General features: G+C 41.1%; 2 protein-coding genes across 13 annotated transcripts in view; both read right to left on the reverse strand.

Annotated features, from left to right (window-relative positions):
• Positions 1-2256, reverse strand: LOC135467581 (RNA polymerase-associated protein LEO1-like). Its single transcript, XM_064745354.1, has 2 exons — positions 2179-2256; positions 1-909 (listed from the first exon to the last, which is right to left on the reverse strand). Exons 1-2 carry the CDS (start codon positions 2254-2256, stop codon positions 1-3), a joined length of 987 nt encoding a protein of 328 aa, XP_064601424.1.
• Positions 2257-5017: 2761 nt separating this feature from the next.
• Positions 5018-18794, reverse strand: part of LOC135468811 (nuclear hormone receptor HR96-like) — a 173964-nt gene continuing 160187 nt past the window's right edge. For 10 of the 12 annotated variants that reach the window (XM_064747249.1, XM_064747251.1, XM_064747250.1 and 7 more), the window contains 3 exons: positions 16616-16829; positions 9624-9796; positions 5018-8614 (listed from right to left, as the gene is read on the reverse strand). In XM_064747249.1, the coding sequence (XP_064603319.1) occupies positions 7822-8614; positions 9624-9796; positions 16616-16829 (1180 nt within the window). In that variant the 3' untranslated portion in view covers positions 5018-7821. The remainder of the gene's footprint in view (positions 8615-9623; positions 9797-16615; positions 16830-18794) is intronic. The other 2 variants (XM_064747242.1, XM_064747247.1) reach the window with 1 other exon arrangement.

An 18794-nucleotide genomic window follows, 5' to 3' on the forward strand; every position in this document is an offset into this window, starting at 1 on the left:
TTAATCCGTTTCATTTAACATTGTTTTTAAGACACAGAGGATTTGAAACTGAAGTAACTCTTTAAATGGTACATGTTTATCGGCACTTACGTACTCTTGGTCATCAGCACTTATGTTCTCTTGGTCATCAGCACTTGAGTACTCTTGGTCATCGGCACTTACATACTCGTGGTCATCAGCACTTGCGTACTCGTGGTCATCAGCACTTGAGTACTCTTGGTCATCAGCACTTGAGTACTCTTGGTCATCAGCACTTACATACTCGTGGTCATCAGCACTTGCATACTCTTGGTCATCAGCACTTGAGTACTCTTGGTCATCAGCACTTGCGTACTCGTGGTCATCAGCACTTGAGTACTCTTGGTCATCAGCACTTACATACTCGTGGTCATCAGCACTTGCATACTCTTGGTCATCAGCACTTGAGTACTCTTGGTCATCAGCACTTACATACTCGTGGTCATCAGCACTTGCATACTCTTGGTCATCAGCACTTATGTTCTCTTGGTCATCAGCACTTGAGTACTCTTGATCATCAGCACTTACATACTCGTGGTCATCAGCACTTGCATACTCTTGGTCATCAGCACTTGCGTACTCTTGGTCATCAGCACTTGAGTACTCTTGGTCATCAACACTTGAGTACTCTTGGTCATCAGCACTTTCGTATTCTTGGTCATCAGCACTTGCGTACTCGTGGTCATCAGCACTTGCGTACTCTTGGTCATCAGCACTTGCATACTCGTGGTCATCAGCACTTGCGTACTCGTGGTCATCAGCACTTGCGTACTCTTGGTCATCAGGACTTGCGTACTCGTGGTCATCAGCACTTGGGTACTCGTGGTCATCAACACTTGCGTATTCGTGGTCATCAGCACTTGGGTACTCTTGATCATCAGCACTTATGTACTATTAGTCATCAGCATTTGTTGGTCATCAGCACTTAGGTACTCTTGGTCATCAGCACTTACATACCCTTGGTCATCAGCACTCCACTCCTCAGTCAGATGATGAGAAGGGGCCATTAAGTGCGTGTACATGTATTGTGTCTTCTTGTGGGGAGGGTGAATCCATGCCGCCAAAGTGCTGCTGCCACTCAAGTATCACGCTGCAGACACCAGACATGGCACCCCACCCAGTCAAATAATACTGACACCAGGCCAACCAGTCAGTGTTTCAGTGCTCAAACCTCTCAGTGCTGAGCGACAGCAGCAAGTGCCATTTTTAAAGTCTTTGGTTTGACCCGACCGGGTTTGTTTCCAAGGTCTCGCAACTTCAAAGCAGATGCTCTTAACGATTAGTCCACCGAAGCGGTATAAATCAAATAAGTAACCCACTCCAACCCAAGGAAAGTGGTGTTATCTTATTATTATGTGCGTCAGAACAGTCTTCCAGTTATCTGCCAGAAGTAATTTGTTCATTTTTTTACTGTCAACTTAGTAAATATAATGGTGTTTACTGTTTTTTTTTTTTTTAATCACCGGCCCAGATAGCACAGTTGGTAGAGCGTCCGCTTCGGGACCGGTAGATCCAGGATCAATCCTTGATCGAGTCACACCTAAGACTTTAAAAGAGGAGGTTGTAACTTCCTCGCTTGTCGTTCAGCAGGAAGGGATAGTGCAACGACTGGTTGACCCGTATCAGTATAATGGCTCGGGCGGGGCGGCTTACTTGCCTTCGGTAAGTCGTCTCAGTGAGGCAGCACTTAATAAAAGAGAGGTGGAAATCCGTCCTGCAACAAGGAGGCACATTACACGTACATGCACCCTAATGATTCCTTCGTCGTCATATGACTGAAAAATTGTTGAGAACGACGTTAAACCCCAAGCACTCACTCACTCACTCTTTTTTTAATCTTTTTACATTTTGTATATGCATATCTGTTAAGCCTTTTATCTGTGTAAATTACTGTAAATCTCCAACCATTTTGACCTCTTAAGAACTTTTTTCAGTGGAATTAATGCATACAATTAGTATGAAAAAGACGCCAAAAATGACTTGTCACTAAAGATGCAAGTTTCGTAAAACACTGCAGTTGTTTTTCTACACCTCATAGTTCTGTCAGAATGTTTCAAAATATTAGTCACAGGGGTAGTTGAAAAGGTTGATTAATTAGAGTATGCATCAATAAAAATTTCCGAATTCATGTCGTGTGTAAATCCTCTGTCTTGCACGTACCTTATTCACCCTGATCATGTTCACTCTGTGGGTGACAGGGTAATCTCCCTTGATCTGTAACTTGTATGTTAAGGACATATTTTGATAAGTAAAGTGAAGTTGTCTAAATGAAATATGTTACCTTTCCCTGTGCCATGGCAACTCGGGTCCAAGCTGAACTGACCATTGTTCTGCTTGTAGTGATTATGTAGCTCACTGTCAATTATTACATGTAACCACTGAAATACTACCAGTGAGATTGGCTGTAGGAGACACTTAAATGCAAACTTCACATCAATACATTAAGCACTGAAGTCATGAATTTGTTAATATACGGATATGCGCACCGAGCATCATTGGTGGAACATTCTCTCATGTCATTGTGCTTAATATGTCTGTGAAACTTGAGATCAGCAGGCCTACGTGCTGTACTGTTTAAAATACCACCCCTAACATTAATTCTATTACACGAAGTCATGAATTTTATAATTCACAGTAAATTTATATGCATACAGCGCATCATGGATGGAACATGCCCACTCATGTTTTGCTTTACGTGTGTGCAAACCTCAGCTGAACACAAGCAGTACTCTTTGAGATACAACCCCTAACATTTAATTACTTATCGATTCTAATGCACAATACACAATGTCATAAATTTTGTAATTTATTTATTTCATTGATGTTTTACGCCGTACTCAAGAATATTTCAAATATACGACGGCAGCCAGCATTATGGTGGGAGGAAACTGGGCAATACCCATGGGAAACCCACGACAATCTGCAGGTTGTTGGCAGACCTTCCCATTAAGAGGAAGCCAGCAATAGCTGGACTTGAACTCACAGCGACTGGATTGATGAGAGGTTCCTGGGTCATTGCGTCGTGCTAGCCACTTCGGCCACAGAGGTCCCCGCAGCACCTAGTATGTACATAGATAGTTAATTAATATGCACACAGCCCATCAACCACAAAATCTCTCTTGTGTTATTGTGCCCTGTGTGCAAAACTTGAATACATGCAATACTTTTTAAGGTACGGTCCCCAACATTGCTACCGGCCCGGATAGCACAGTTGGTAGAGCGTCCGCTTCAGGACCGGTAGATCCAGGATCAATCCTTGATCGAGTCACACCTAAGACTTTAAAAGAGGAAGTTGTAACTTCCTCGCTTGGCGTTCAGCATGAAGGGGATAGTGCAACGACTGGTTGACCCATATCAGTATAATGGCTCGGGCGGGGCGGCTTGCTTGCCTTCGGTAAGTCGTCTCAGTGAAGCAGCACTAAATAAAAGAGCGGTGGAAATCCTTCCTGCAACAAGGAGGCACATTACATGTGCATGCACCCTAAGGATTCCTTCGTCGTCATATGACTGAAAAATTGTTGAGTACGACGTTAAACCCCAAGCACTCACTCACCCAACATTGCTCTCACTGTTATTGGACGCCGATGCTCAATGTATGACATAAGCTATGTCTGCTCTATGTTTGTTTTATTTGTTTGGTGTTTTAAGCCATACTCAAGAACACGTGTCTATACTATGTTTAAAGGAACTAATAATAAAGAAACAAAAAGTCTTTGAACATAAATATCAATGTTCCACAAGCTTTCAGTCACCCTTTTATCACTGGATAAAGAGAGAATAGAAAGAAATAATGCTTTCCCATTTTGTCCACAAAGTGTCCTCACAAAGGCTGGAACAGCCTTGGCCCAAATTGCTTTTCACAGGAAAGGAGCAAAGAACCCTATATTGTTTTCAGCCAAGCATCATGGTGGCAGAGCTGATCAGTCACTAAATCTACGGGTTAGAGTTCACAAGAGTGTAGTAAAGAGGATGGATTGGCTCACTTAGGCACATCCTCATCCTTTGATTGGTCACTGTATGTCGGTTTATGGTTTTATTGGCTCTGCCCAAGACGTTTTGATGGGAAGACTTTTTCTGCAGCAGAGAGCACTCAAATTAAAGCCTTTTGACTGACTGATTGACTGCAAGCAATGGGCAGAGGAAACAAGGCAGAGCACTAGCCATACCCAGAGCTAATGTTAGCATAATGTTAAAGGGGCACAACCCTTGTCCAAATGGACTGACACCACTGCAACAAAGTTTTACAAGTTAGCAAAGCTATGAGGTCCGGCAGGAAGGTAGACCCACTGGACTAAGAATGGGTGTTGAGAGTTGTGTCCCTTGAACCATAGTACATCGTGTAGTTAAAAAAGAACAACACATCAAAGTGATTTTGAAAAAAAGTATGCAGCGAGCTTTATTCAGCTGGGAAGCATTTTGCTACAGTTTTACTAAAACAAGACAAAAACTTTAATGTCAGTTATTTGGAACAAGCTGAGTTTGAAAATCAGAAGCAGCAGTGTAAATAAAGACTCCTTATGTACAAATGCTCTCGTAAAGGAATTTCAAAAGTGCCAAAGACATCTCACTGAAATTTCATACAAAATGAAGGACTTGTTTCTCTAATCCATACTCTGGAAAACAATCATGATTTAAAGCTTGCTAAAAATGTTTCAAAAACAAAAATTTGTACTGATTTGTACTTGAAAATTCAATGTTTACTAACATGCGCCTTAGATAGTATGTGAATACATATACAGACTAGTAGTCTAAAAAGTAAGTTTGTGACATTCGATCACCAGAAGAAATACACTTGATGTTTGGATATTGAATTTGACGTGTCGGTGTAATTTGTACTGAGCTCTGGACATAATGGAAATACTTATTTGGTAAATCATCGCCACACTTCTCAACTCAGAAATCTTTGCCAAACCACTGACAAGCGAAAAAGCAACAATATATATTACAGCGTCAAAGCAAGATATTTATATGGTATTTCATATCTATATATATATCTATATATATATATGTATGTATGTATAAGTATATACTGATTCTTTGATGAACACAAGAGACAAGAGGACAGTTTTTCAGTGCTGATCCTGTCATTTAGTACACTGGGTCATCCAAAGCCTCAGTTGCTGCTTCCTGACTTACTTCGCAGATTCATCCAAAGGTTAGGTAATGATTTTAAGGAGCAGTGTCGACAGTTGTACGCAGATAACAATATACTTGATACAATAGTCAGACTGACCAGACACACAGATGGACAATATGCACAACAGCTCACCATTTCAGCACATAATTGTATCTGAGCTAAAGGAGCAGGAAATTTCTAAATCTAGCACTATTTACAACACAGCTTTTCGGCTTAAAATCAATTCTTAACAAAACAATTACCCCTATATCTGAGCAGGCATGTGTAATCTGTGATAAGGAATTAGGGACAAAGACATGTACATTATTGCTGTCATTTCCTGATAGGCTTCTTCACAACACCAGGCTTGGTTTTGCTGGCCACAGGATATAGGATGTCTTATCCCTGAGGAGGGTTCCAGGCAGTGTACAGGAGTGACGCCCAACTGAAGCAAGGCGTAGCGGTCAGCGTACATGCACAAGTTCTGCTGTAGCCAGTACATCCACATTTATAACAGTGAGGCAGCATGTGGCTAGTGAATGAGGAGGAACTTCAGCAGCAGCAGCACAGTGTGTATGGTTCATACAAGCACCTGACTTCTCCTGTTAGGTAAATACCAAGCCAAATTTGCCTACATACAACTTGTTACTGGTTAACACGAAGTAGGAATTACCTGAAGTGAAGAGTAAGTACACTGAGTAAAAAGGCTTACCAGTCAGCACTCGATATTGTTCTAGACTTCAACTATATCAGACAATGACATGAGTAGCAAATACTCATTTAATATCAGCTTACCAATAGTGTCTGTGGAGTTCAAAGTCATTTCTGATAAGAAACATGTACGTCATACTCAACTGAGTAAAGACAATCAGAATCTCACTGTTTAACATCCGGTGAAATATATCTACATTTAGTCAGTTTTCAAAATTGAGAAATTCAGAGCCGAAGACACAGCATATGCTCTGTATACACGGTAGGCTCTTGCTGCTATTGTCATAGAAAACAGCAAAATGTAGGCACTGCATAAGCTAATTAGCTGCACTAGTCAATAGTTCAGAAAAAGGCTACAAAGGATTTACATCTAAAATCTGTAAGTTATCTTGGTACCCCAGTACAGTGTACATAAAACCATGATCCAGCCTCCTCCATTCAGGCGGCGACAGCTCTAACACAACCATAATCCCTCTTTCAAGTAGAATTGCGCTTTGTCGTGTCAGGAAATTGAACTTCTGCCAAATCAAGTTTGTGCGAATATGACAAAATCTTCCTCCTGTGCAGTTTTGATTTTTTTTTTAACAAGATTTTAGTTGTGCGACAAAACAAATATGATGCTAATCATGGACATTTCACAGTCAGGAAATTTTTCTCAAGTATGTTTCATTTTCATTTATGTGGCACTCGATGTGAGCAGGTTTTTGGATTGTGAAATAGTTTTTACACAATTTCATCCAGAAATTCACCTCTTGATTTCTAATAGCATGATTAATAATTCAATAATCATCTCTATTTTCATTACTAAACAGTACAGGATTATTGTAGATGATAAAATGGAGATATACATGGATGTACAGCAAATTATACAACAGTATGTAACAAGATTAATAATACTGACAAAAGAGTAAAAAGACAAAAGGTGAATTTACCAGCCCTTGTGATTTCAGAAATCAAAAAGAAAAGCATTAAAAATTCGTAGTATTTCTGGAATTCCAATCCAGGAAAATGACGTTAATACAGGATCATGTCTACCATTATGTATCTATGTCACTCCTGCTCAGGCATGAGGGAAAACAAAACATGCACACAAAGTAGTCCAAGCTATAATAAAGGAACGGAGAACTGAGCATTCCCCAAATACTTCAAGTCATTTCACCGAGGTCATATTTTAGATCTGAGGCAGGTCAACATTGGCAGGCACTGGTGGAAGTAGCACTGTTCATCACATGTCAGCTGGAGTTCACTCCCCTTGGTTACCACAGGCTATCACAGGGGGGCAGTTCCACTCACATATCACAACTGCCATCTCTTCTCACCACCTCCTACCACGGCTGACTATGTACACAGTTCTTCCATGGCACGTTGTTGTACGCTGTCAATCTACCTCACAGCAGTACTTACTATAATGTTTGTAAACTACTGACTGCATCTACGTGCAAGTAGTCAACTTTAAGGCATCAACAGTCAAAGCTGCTGGTGGATAACTTGGTTTAATCACAAACTTCTGATTAGAGTGCTACCTGAAAGTGAATATGTCATCAAACCTGAGCACTAACTCCTCGTGTATTCACAGGTGGTTTAAGTAAAATATACACACATTTCTCAACTCACTTTTACAAGGTGGCTCGAAAACTTGAAAACAGATAGACCTCCCCTTTCTCGAAATGACCCTTCTTGTTGGCAAGGTACTGGTCACTTTTATAAAGTGAATTTGCATATAAAACCATCACCCATTTTTCAGTCCTTACTTAGGATTGCTTTTTTTTTTTAGCAATCAAGGCGTCAAAGCAACAAAACAGGGTTGGAAAAATGGTGGAAGGCTTAATCTGTCTGCAGCTGAGCTAATTTCTTTCTTCTCTTTGGGCATGGCTGATTGGCAATCAATCATGGAGCTGTGGCAAGGACACTGTGATTGGTGTCGGTGACAGAATGAACGAGACATCAACATGGAGCGTGACCTTGAGGCCGTTGTCCTAAGGTCTAGGTAAATTGAGGTCAAGCACTTCCTTCATAAGAGGCTGGATTCCCTCAGGATTCACCTTCAGCAATACCTGTGAATGCTCCTCATTCAGGTTACGTATGTCTGTGAGCTTCATGAGCAGTTTGGGGTACAGAAGTTTTACAGTATACACGGAGTACTTGGACTCCAGGTAGCGTAGCAACAGCAGGGCATATTTGTCCTGTTCAAAAGCCACGTAGCTTTTGTCTAGTAGATTGGGCCTATCAGGAGAAAACAAGGATATAACCAACAGGAGGATGAGAACAGTTTCGTCAGCTCGTAGATCGACAGCCAGCGATTTCACGAATTTCATGTGTTCCTCAAATAGCCCACCACCTTCTCCCATTTTCAACTGTTCTGTGGACATGGCGTTCGTTTCCTTATCATAGGGATCCAGGAATTGCTGCTTCTCTTTATCAAAGTTTATGACGGAGCGGATGATAAGAAGTTCTATGCTGCCCCCTTTCAGAAGGCTGATCTGGTCACTCTGTGAGAGCGCCTTGAACGCCTTGATTTTCTTGGCCATATCGATGACCCTGCGCACACTCAGCTCAGCGATGTTCACCAGGTCAATCATGGACGGGTTGTTACGAGGGTAGTCTGATTCGACCCCGACTTCTAGTGACATACGGTATGCACCCACAATCTCGTTGATCATGAGGTACTCCTCTTGTTCCATGTGCCGTAGTTTCTGCTGCGATGTTGAAACATCTCCCGACTGCATGGACGGGGAACTGCCCTTCGGGTAACTAACCTCGCGCTGTTTTCTGTAACACACAACATCATGCTAGTTTTATTCATTTGGAGAATATTTCTCTCACAGGGAGGATTGTTTCGTTTAATATTTTTAACTTCATTTTAGATGTTGCTTCACTCTTGCCATAGTAGACACAAGTAATGAGAAAGGCAGAAAAATAAAGCCTTCTTTATGGAGGAAAATTTAGTCAACTTCAACCTTCTCTCAAAGGGGGGTAACTTGTACTATCAGACCAGTTAACCATACATGTAATCAGGGTTATGTTGTGAAATGTATACATGTAAGCATGCAAAGTGAAAATGTATAAAGCCCTCTACTTTAAGTGAAACTTAAACACTCTTTGTATTTCCTAATACAACAACAACAATTTGGTTTGCCCTCTTTTTTTCATGCAAAAACTACAATAATTAAGGTTTTTTTCCCCCGCATGTTTACACTGTGGCACAATCTTCTAAAGCTGAAATTAGGATCAGTGTAATCATAACAAATCTTACAAAAAAAGTTATTTTGACCACAAAGTATTTTTTCTCATTTACAGAGCTGCCCACCCAATACATAAATGATAATAAGTTTCCAAAACTGTTTATGCAGAAATACTATGCAGATTAAAGAGAAAGCAGGTCAATTATGGTCAGGTTTAAATAGTCCTCGATGATGGCAGGTGACACATGTATATCAGAGAGATAAATCACACAAATGGAGATATGATAGTTTTTGGAGATACAACTGATAACTACTAAAGATACAACTGATAGTTACTGGAGATACAAATGATAGTTACTGGCGATATAAATGCTGGTTATTGGAGATACAAATGATAGTTACTGGATATACAAATGATAGTTACTGGAGATACAACTGATAGTTACTGGAGATATAATTCAAAGGTACTGGAGGTACAAATGATAGTTACTGGAAATACAAATGAGTTACTGGAAATACAAATGAGTTACTGGAGATATAAATGATAGTTATTGGAGATACAAATGAGCCTCTGATGTCGTGCCCGGTGAACATACCGATACCTGTTTTCTTCAATTCGCTCTCTTTTCCGCTTTTTCTCTTCATCTGTTAGGATGTATTCTTTACGCATCCCAATTTCAAAGCACTTTCGAAGACGACATCTTTTGCAGAATCTGCGATTCGACACGTCCATCTTACACTTTTCCTCATATGGACATTTGAAATAGTCCTGTAAATGACAAAGCAAATGGTGGTCAGTCAGGATTTAGGAGGTCATTTCCAGGGTGACAGTTCCAACTGGATAGTAGCTGTAAATCCCACATGGCTTCCACAAACATACAGCAGATTCCATGTACAATATAAGATTCAAGATATAGTCTCCGCACCTGCAGCAAGTCACAAATCTCAGCTGATTTTGATTCACAGCATAAAGTATAAACTGTAAACTCATATGGAAGTGGATCAGAGGCTTTCCATGCATATAGGGATTTATAGTATAACCTAATACAAAACATTTTTAGAAGTTGTTTCTCTTTAGTCATGACCGGCTACTGACTTTGGCGATAAAAGCATCTGTAACTTGAATTAACTAGTAAACAAATACACACTGATGTGAAATAAAATTAAATAAATAAAAATTGTTTATAATATCTAGCAAGTTGATTTTTTCAAGTACATTAAGAGTTAAATGAGCTTTGAATAACGGTGCATTAACAGAGCACATGTCTGCAGCAGTTTGGATTGTTGCCAGTCAAGTGGGGAGAGAAAAGAGGAACATGTTTTACTCCACCATTTCACAGATGACTGAACGAGATATTTCAACAGCTTTCAAAGACTGGGATGTGCCAGAACTGGGATATGCCTGAAGGCTCTGGCAGAATGTAAAATATATCAATGTGTGGCTAAACATTCAACAACTATGACAGAACAGGAAATTTGTGAAAAAATGACAGAGAGAAAAACAATGTGAAATAATAGAAACACCTGAAAGAATAATTGATTTGACGCAATCACATATACCTGAAAACTTCAACAAAACTGGGTATACTCAGAATGACAGTTGTGTGAGGGAGGAGTTTGGTGAGGGGGACATGTGGCAGAGATGAGTGTCTGTGAGCCACTACCAGACAGAGTTGAATCACAAGCTGCCCTGACCCCTCACTTCCACTGTTTATCCAGTCAGAAAACACAGAGCAACAGACAAGGGGGAGAGCAGGCAAGAGCATCCCCCTGGAATGTCAGCGGTCTTTGAAGGGCCATAACTGTGAACCTGACTCCACTGGGAGTTATTCCCTGGGCCACAGCGGGAGGCTCATTGTCTCAGCCACTGAAGGTCTTCCAGATTTGGCAGACACTTGAGATATGGCAGGGAAAAAACGCCATGCATGCTTCTCTCGGCGCTCTGGTAGTCCCAGCCAGTAAAAACACGTTTGAAATCTGGCACATTTTGTTTGCAGGTCCATGGCTGACCTGAGTGGCTGCGGTTACAACGCGAGGATAGGACATTGTTAGGATATCTTGTGGAAATTACAGAGCTGTGGCAGGACTAGCAGATGACTGGTGATTCCCTCATGTCTCCTCCACTTTACACCTTTGTCAGCAACCCAAAGCTGGCTATATACAATCTGTTAGCCAGCATTGTTCTCTGTTAGCTTGGATTGTTCTCTGTTAGCTAGGATTGTTCTCTGTTAGCTAAGGTTGTTCTCTGTTAGCCAGGATTGTTCTCTGTTAGCCAGAATTGTTCTCTGTTAGCTAGGGTTGTTCTCTGTTAGCCAGCATTGTTCTCTGTTAGCTAGGATTGTTCTGTCAGCTTGGGTCATTCTGTGTTAGGTATAAGGCTTGTTCTGTTGGCCAGGGTTGTTCTAAGTTAGCCAGGCTTGTTTTGTGAGTAGGGTTGTCCTGTCTATAGCTAGATCTGTTCTGTTAGCTAGGGTTGTTCTGCTGGCTTCAGTTGTTCTGTTAGATAGGGTTGTTCTGTTTGCTGAAGTTGTTCTGTTAATTAGGGTTGTTCTGTTTGCTAAAACTATTATGTTAGATAGGGTTATTCTGTTACATACAGTTGCTGTAGTATTTCAGTTGTTCTGTCATGCCACCTTCGGTTGTTCTGTTATGTATAGTAATTCTGTTATATATGCCTGTCCTATAATCTACAGTTGTTATGCCATCTTCAGCTGTTCTGTTATTTTACATCTAATCTGTTCATGACAGGGTATCTACAGTTCCTCTGGTATTAACTGTTGTTCTGTTAACTTTAAGTTGCTGGAGTAATGACATTTATTCCGGTATCAGCAGTTGTTCTTGCATTTGCCATTGTTCTACAGTTGTTTTGGTATCAACAACTGTTCTGACACTTGCCGTTGTTCTTTGGTTGTTCTGGTATCTAGCGTTGTTATCACAGGTTTTGTATGTACATTGTGTTAACAGTTGTGGGCCTTGCATACAACACTATGGAAATTCATGCACGACGGACTGTTTCCTGAAAATCTGTTCTCACTTCTACAACTACACAGTATGGTGATTTCTATGCTCTTTCTTTCCTCACATTTAATATAATACATATAAGTTAGAGGAAGTGTGTAACGTTCAGGTAGAAAACAGAATGTCTTTCCCTTGTTTAAATGCCTAATGCAAGGTAACAATGTTTTGAGCTGGCTTCAGAAACATGAGCTGGCTTCAAGAAGCGCTGGTTAAAGCCTTTGTCTGTCAGAACATATCAGGAGTTCTGCGGAAAATGACAACACTTCTCATGCAAAGATTTGAAAAAGAAAAATGGCAAAAAGAAAGGAGTAAAACCCTCTATGAGTTGGTTCAAAATATGCTCAATTAGCATCGTAAAGCTGCTATTGTGTGCCGAGAAGCAGCATGATCCCATGGATCCCATCTCTTAGGGCTGACACCTCTCTGAAAGTCATCCTTGGAAGTTTCCAAGTTTGAAGAACTTTGTAACAAAACGATCAAAAACATGTAAGTCAGACAAGATTGTTTCAGGAAGACAAAAGGTCTGCAGGAGATTTCAGCCTGCTAACGGAGACAAAGGGCCGGTGACAATGAGCTGGAGTGGGAAAATTGGTCAAACATTTCCTCATGTACACTTGATAGCTGTTCACAACAACATCTCCTCAATTATCCACTGCAGTTACATGCTGTGACGTAGCCGTGAATAAGCCGCAAATGCTTAGAAAATCAGCAAAGAACAATACAGTCAGAGCAGGGGAAGTAATCCAGGCCCGTAATGAAGTGATACTCCAGAGCAATGGGAGTGGTGACAGGGCGCAGCTAACAAGCCCGCCAGGGCACAGGTAACGAGTCTGCCTCTCAGCTCACAATAATCACCTTCCACTTCAAAGGCCAGGTAATCTCTACCAGAGACGGCTCATAGAGTGATGCCAGTGTGGAGAAAACTTGAATGGATGCGCCACCGGAAATCAATAAGAAGACAAGGAGAAAATCAAGCCAGATGCTGAGACAATGTACTACAAAATGACTGAACTTTGAGAAATATCAGAAAATGTTTCATCTGAAATTTTCACCCAAACCACGCAGCTGCAGGCTGGATGTGGTTGTATGTTTCTAAGCGCTGTCATGCATTCTGAGCAAAGTTTGCGTGAGCATGAAGAGGAGTAAGTCTTTGCCATGATGATCTGTTGGAAGGGCTTTGTCTTGTGTTCCCTGCCTACGTGTACTTCCTTAATCCTCCCATCAATACACTGTTTCATGTACCCCTTGTCTGCTCCCAGCTAAAGCTACGGCTAAATCTAGGCTCTCCCTGGCATGAATTGAAGTTCTAAAAGCTGTAATCAATACCATTCTGTTTGGAAACTCAACTGAAAAAAATAAATAGCTCAGAAAAAAACTGAGAATAGTTGCTCATGTGTAGTGTACAGGGATATCAATATCATGTCTAAACATCACTTTGTGTTGTACTCTGCTGGATATCTGTAGAGAAGTGATCAATGCTCTCTACAAACACACAACCTCCTTTGTTCTCACATCTCCGTTAGACTTACTAGTTTACATCAGAACATGACATATGTGGAACAAAAAACATTTCAGACCAGATTTCTCATTTTCAATCACTTATCCTACCTATAAAAATTACATGCAAAATATTTAAAAAAAGAAAATTTCAAAAAATGTTTTTTAAATTCCTGGAGATCAGATGTTGAATACTTGTAGCTTACATATGTAGGTGTCCAGTGGGAAAACAGAGTAATGTCAGTTTAATGTACAGATCAAGGGACATAACCTGATGTTGGATCTCACAGATTGTCGCCACAAGAAGTCACACAACAACTCCTCCATTTTCTGTAAGCATTCGCTGACTTGTGCTCCACAAATAGCAATATTCAGGTCACGAAAACAATGGAGGTTTCAGTTTTGCAGACATCAACAAAAACCAACTAGGTCTGGAGATCAAAGTTTATGTACAGCCCTGAATGTGTCCATTGATAAACAAGGCTAATTTGGAGAAAAACCTCCAGTAATAACTTACATGGATGGTGACTGAGTGGAAAATTTATGCGAGGCTGTAGAACACCTCTTTTTCACAGACAACATTTTGATTGGACAACTGACACTGCGCAGAGTGCTACCATGATGTGAAAGTGTGTGCTGTACGTTGGTACACTGTGGTAGCCATGTCTCCATCATTTACAGTGTAAATTCGGCCATATTCTATCTCACGACATGGAGTCACTGAAGGTGACTGGTTTGTCAGGGAGATTGGATGGCCCTTACATTTCCAACAGATTTGTGACCTATCAATAACTATAGTGTACAAACACTTGCTGTGGGACCTTTTGAAGTCTGAGTTTCTCTCATCATCGAAAGGATATGACCAGCCCTAGAGGAAACTTTTTAGACGGTTATCAGAAGTTTTAAAGAGATTTCCTGTTCTCATATTCACTTTCTAAACACTTTAGTAGCTAACTTGATACCGGATGACAAGCATGTTGCCTTATACACATATCCAACTGGCCAGAGCTGCATGAAGACAACTTAAGAGTGTAGTTATACCTGTTCAAATGTAATTTACAGCCCTAAGTGGAGCTGAGTAGCATAACTTGGTAGTTGTGCCGCTAACTGCTGGGTTTATAAAGACCATATACCATAGTGTACACCCCCGTCCTCTATAACCTGTCAAGTTCTAGAGTTAACCATATCTACCTGATCAGTCCCCAGGATCAGTGGGTGTCATGATTTATGACAAATCAAATACCTAATGTGGATAATCGCATCATAACAATGGCCCAGTTAGTCAACATACAGCATTACCTGTCCCCTGCAGTGAGGGAGGCTGACTGTATGCATATCTCCCCCATCCACCCCAGTCTGACAGAGCATGCTTCAGGTCTGTGATAGTCACTCACACAGGGAGGAATGGAAGTGATTAATATTCCCTAGTCCCTAGCCATACACACATATGATAAAGATATATATATATACCTCCACCCACATGCCTGCATCTACCACAGAACTGTATGCACACATACCTCCACCCACATGCCTGCATCTACCACAGAACTGTATGCACACATACCTCCACCCACATGCCTGCATCTACCACAGAACTGTATGCACACATACCTCCACCCACACGCCTGCATCTACCACAGGACTGTATGCACACATACCTCCACCCACACGCCTGCATCTACCACAGGACTGTATGCACACATACCTCCACCCACACGCCTGCATCTACCACAGGACTGTATCCACACATACCTCCACCCACACGCCTGCATCTACCACAGGACTGTATGCACACATACCTCCACCCACATGTCTGCATCTACCACAGGACTGTATGCACACATACCTCCACCCACACGCCTGCATCTACCACAGGACTGTATTCACACATACCTCCACCCACACGCCTGCATCTACCACAGGACTGTATGCACACATACCTCCACTCACTTGCCTGCAGGCATCTATCACAGAACTGTATGCACACATACCTCCATCCACACGCCTGCATCTATCACAGGACTGTATGCACACATACCTCCACCCACATGCCTGCATCTACCACAAGTCTTCACTAATGTGCAGCTCACACAACACACATGCATAAAGACAGCTACCACATTTCCATGGTATTTACACGACAAGGTGGTGATGTGTTTGTAGTTGGGTTGTCCATTTGTCAGGACAAAATTAGAGCTCTACATCCTGTGTGACAATGTCCAACAAGACAGGTTTATGAGTGTAGACATAGTTTTTTTTAGATTTTCAGCACCATCATTAACTCTGCGTCATGGATATATAAATCGATGTCTTGAAAAATCATGTGACCACAGCCTATGCATCAAAAGACTTAAATGAAGTGGATTATTTTATCGGTTTCTCCATGAAACTGTTTGCTGAGAATATGAATTGGTCACACATGATGGTCATGTTGGAAAGCGTAAATGTCCATGGCTGTGTTCTTCTGATGTCCTGCTATAAATACAGTGTGAAGTGCTCCATCTTGACCTCTAAATCTACCCATCAGCACTTCCTCAGCAGACCAGTGGTATTTCACCAGAGCCAGTCTTTATTGTACCTCTGTTTACTTACTGAATCATTTCTGATTCAATGAATCTCACTGAGCAAACTTTCAGGGGGGAAATGGCAAAGATCACAGCTAGGCATATGTATATGGGTCAGAGACTGAAGAGTTCCACAAACAACGGAGAGAATGTTAATGACCGTCAATATTGCATAATTAGAGTAGAAATAAACCTACAACCTGTCTTTCGGGATTTCACAACTATACTTCACAATCTACACCAAAGAGAATAAGTCCTTACTAAGAACTTTTAACATAAAACTACAATGGTACATCGATGCAGCTATGATTTCAACCACAGTAGATCAACCAGCCAACACACAATGATTTCATTTCTCCACAGAAATCCACATAATTAAGCTTCAAAAAAGTTCTACGATGCGCAGTAAGTAACACTTTGAAATGTTTCAGCAAAAATGAGAGCACCTGTGAGTGAGGGCTATGTAATATGAACGTGGCAAAAACCCACTGGTTCATGGGTTTACTTACCAAACCTTTAGGGGCATTCCTCCTGAAGAAAGCTTTACACGATTCACACGATATGGCGTCAAAGTTATAACCCAGCGCCCGATCACCACACACACCACAGTACTTGTCCTCTTTCTGTTTACGGCCTTTTAACGGTGGAGGCGTCTCACTCTGTGGGTGCATAGGTGAATAATGGTGGTTTGATACCGAGTCTATACTGCTGACCTCCTCAAAACTGAAACAATAAACACATCACAACGTGAGAGATCAACATCTGTCATCCAGTCACTGTATAATTACTACTGGAATCTGCCAGTAATGCTCTAACTCGTTCCATTAATCTGAAGAGAAAAACAATGATGTGGGGGTGGGAGGGAAGTTGAGAAGTTGGTGTTCCAGGTTTAGCAGTGTGATATATAGATATGTTTCATTCCACAGGAAGGACTGACGTATCTTATCACTGTTACACAAGGTATACCAATATGCATGTCATTAGACAGGGATAACTTTGAGTTTGAATAATATAAGCATGGACGTGAACAGTTAGCATAAAACCCTAACGCAGGTAGACTGACCAGCGGCCACACCGGTTATGTGTTACCACAGTCGTCACTGCTCTGGTCTTAATCTCTGTGACCAAAGTCTTTTATCTCTGATAAGTTAACTGAGACACGTTTATACTCGTACACGTTTTTAATGGTGGAAGAAATAAATACAACATACAATCAAACACAACACAGTTTTGTTATGCAAACCCTGAGCTTTAGTTTTTTTAACAAGAGTGTCAAAACGTTTCTTTAAAACTGACACTAAACTTTTCTGACAATTTGCTGAACTGAACAGTTGCAAACATTAATAATCCTGATTTGTACAGAGATTTATTTATGATGCTTCCAGGCCTGAGGCTATAGATGCTAACATTTCAGACAGTGGAGCTTACTGAAATCTACAACATATTAGACAGCAGAAAAAGGTCATGTGGCATTAAACATATCAAGCTGTTCAGAACTGAAACCTATCAAAGCTAATCATAATATATATGTGCACATCATATAAGGTCAGAAAGGTCAATGCCACCACACAAGAGGAACATACAGCTAAATGAACTTCTGAGTATAGGTATGGTCAATGGCATCACTATTGTGCTCTGCAACAGAAAGTGCTACTTAATACCTCCAGAAATATTATGTTGTGACGTAGTTTATAAGGTGTTTAGCCAAACTGTGTCAGTTTACTGCTACACTGCTGGATGATGCAGGTGACAGCATATCCTTGGCCCAAAAAACACACAAGCCCTTCAGGCCAGAGATCAGATGGGGGGAAAGATTCATGAAGCAGTTACGGCACGCTCTACCCACATGTGACGCCATGCTGTGTTTGTTTTAAGCATAATTACAGAGGTGATGGGGCTACCTCTGCCTCTCCCCTACCCCCCCCCCCACTCCCCATTCCTGTGTTCCATATGTCAATCACAGAATGCCATCTATATAAGACGTCCACCAAAACAGCCTGGCTTCAGCTCACAATTTTTGGGATATTTATCTTGGATGCTTTAGGAAAATTGTGAAGTTTAGAGTTGGCAAGCAGGAAAAAATTAGAGCAAAAATCAGTGGAAATATGAGGAAAAAGCTGAACAAACAGTGCTGGTGTGTCTGCTCGCTGGTCCAGGCCTCCTAACACATGAATCAACATCCGTTTTACAAACAATAGTCTTTAGCACATGGCTCAGCGTTGGGTCTGGGGCGCTGGAAACTGGGGGACCTTGACAATTGGATGTGGTAAAGCCTGTAAGCCCCCACTTCCACACACGTGAGCCGCCTCACTCAAACCTTCGCCATTTCTACCCCTAGTTTTCAAAACAAGCAAGGATTTGCATGTTTCCCCTGGATGGCAGCAGTTTCCTATAAGCAAACAAGTCGCTCAAAACTGTTTGTGACAGACAAACAATGGCTTAACCAATACAATATGACAGTTTTATTTTCAACCCAAATTTGGCATTTCTCAACCAGGAACAATTGGCGTATTACCTACAAACTTTCAGACAACGGATCATCTTTGCTGCACGCATATCAGTCAGTCACAAAATTTGCCAAAATATATTTCAAAGTAAATATATCTCTATTCAAAAGTCAAAAACTTAATCTGACACACACATGTACAATAAGTTATATAGCCTATTGAAATTTATTACAATGTGGTG

This window comes from Liolophura sinensis, chromosome 6, assembly GCF_032854445.1.
Source record: "Liolophura sinensis isolate JHLJ2023 chromosome 6, CUHK_Ljap_v2, whole genome shotgun sequence".
Taxonomy (NCBI): Eukaryota; Metazoa; Mollusca; class Polyplacophora; order Chitonida; family Chitonidae; genus Liolophura; species Liolophura sinensis.

What these genes read in the sequence shown, in the direction of transcription:
- LOC135467581 (XM_064745354.1), bottom strand. Translation starts at nt 2,256, where the DNA reads ATGTCCTTAACATACAAGTTACAGATCAAGGGAGATTACCCTGTCACC. An exon ending in ACATGATCAGGGTGAATAAG is followed by an intron (nt 910 to 2,178) that starts GTACGTGCAAGA and finishes GATGACTAATAG; the next exon opens with TACATAAGTGCTGATGATCA.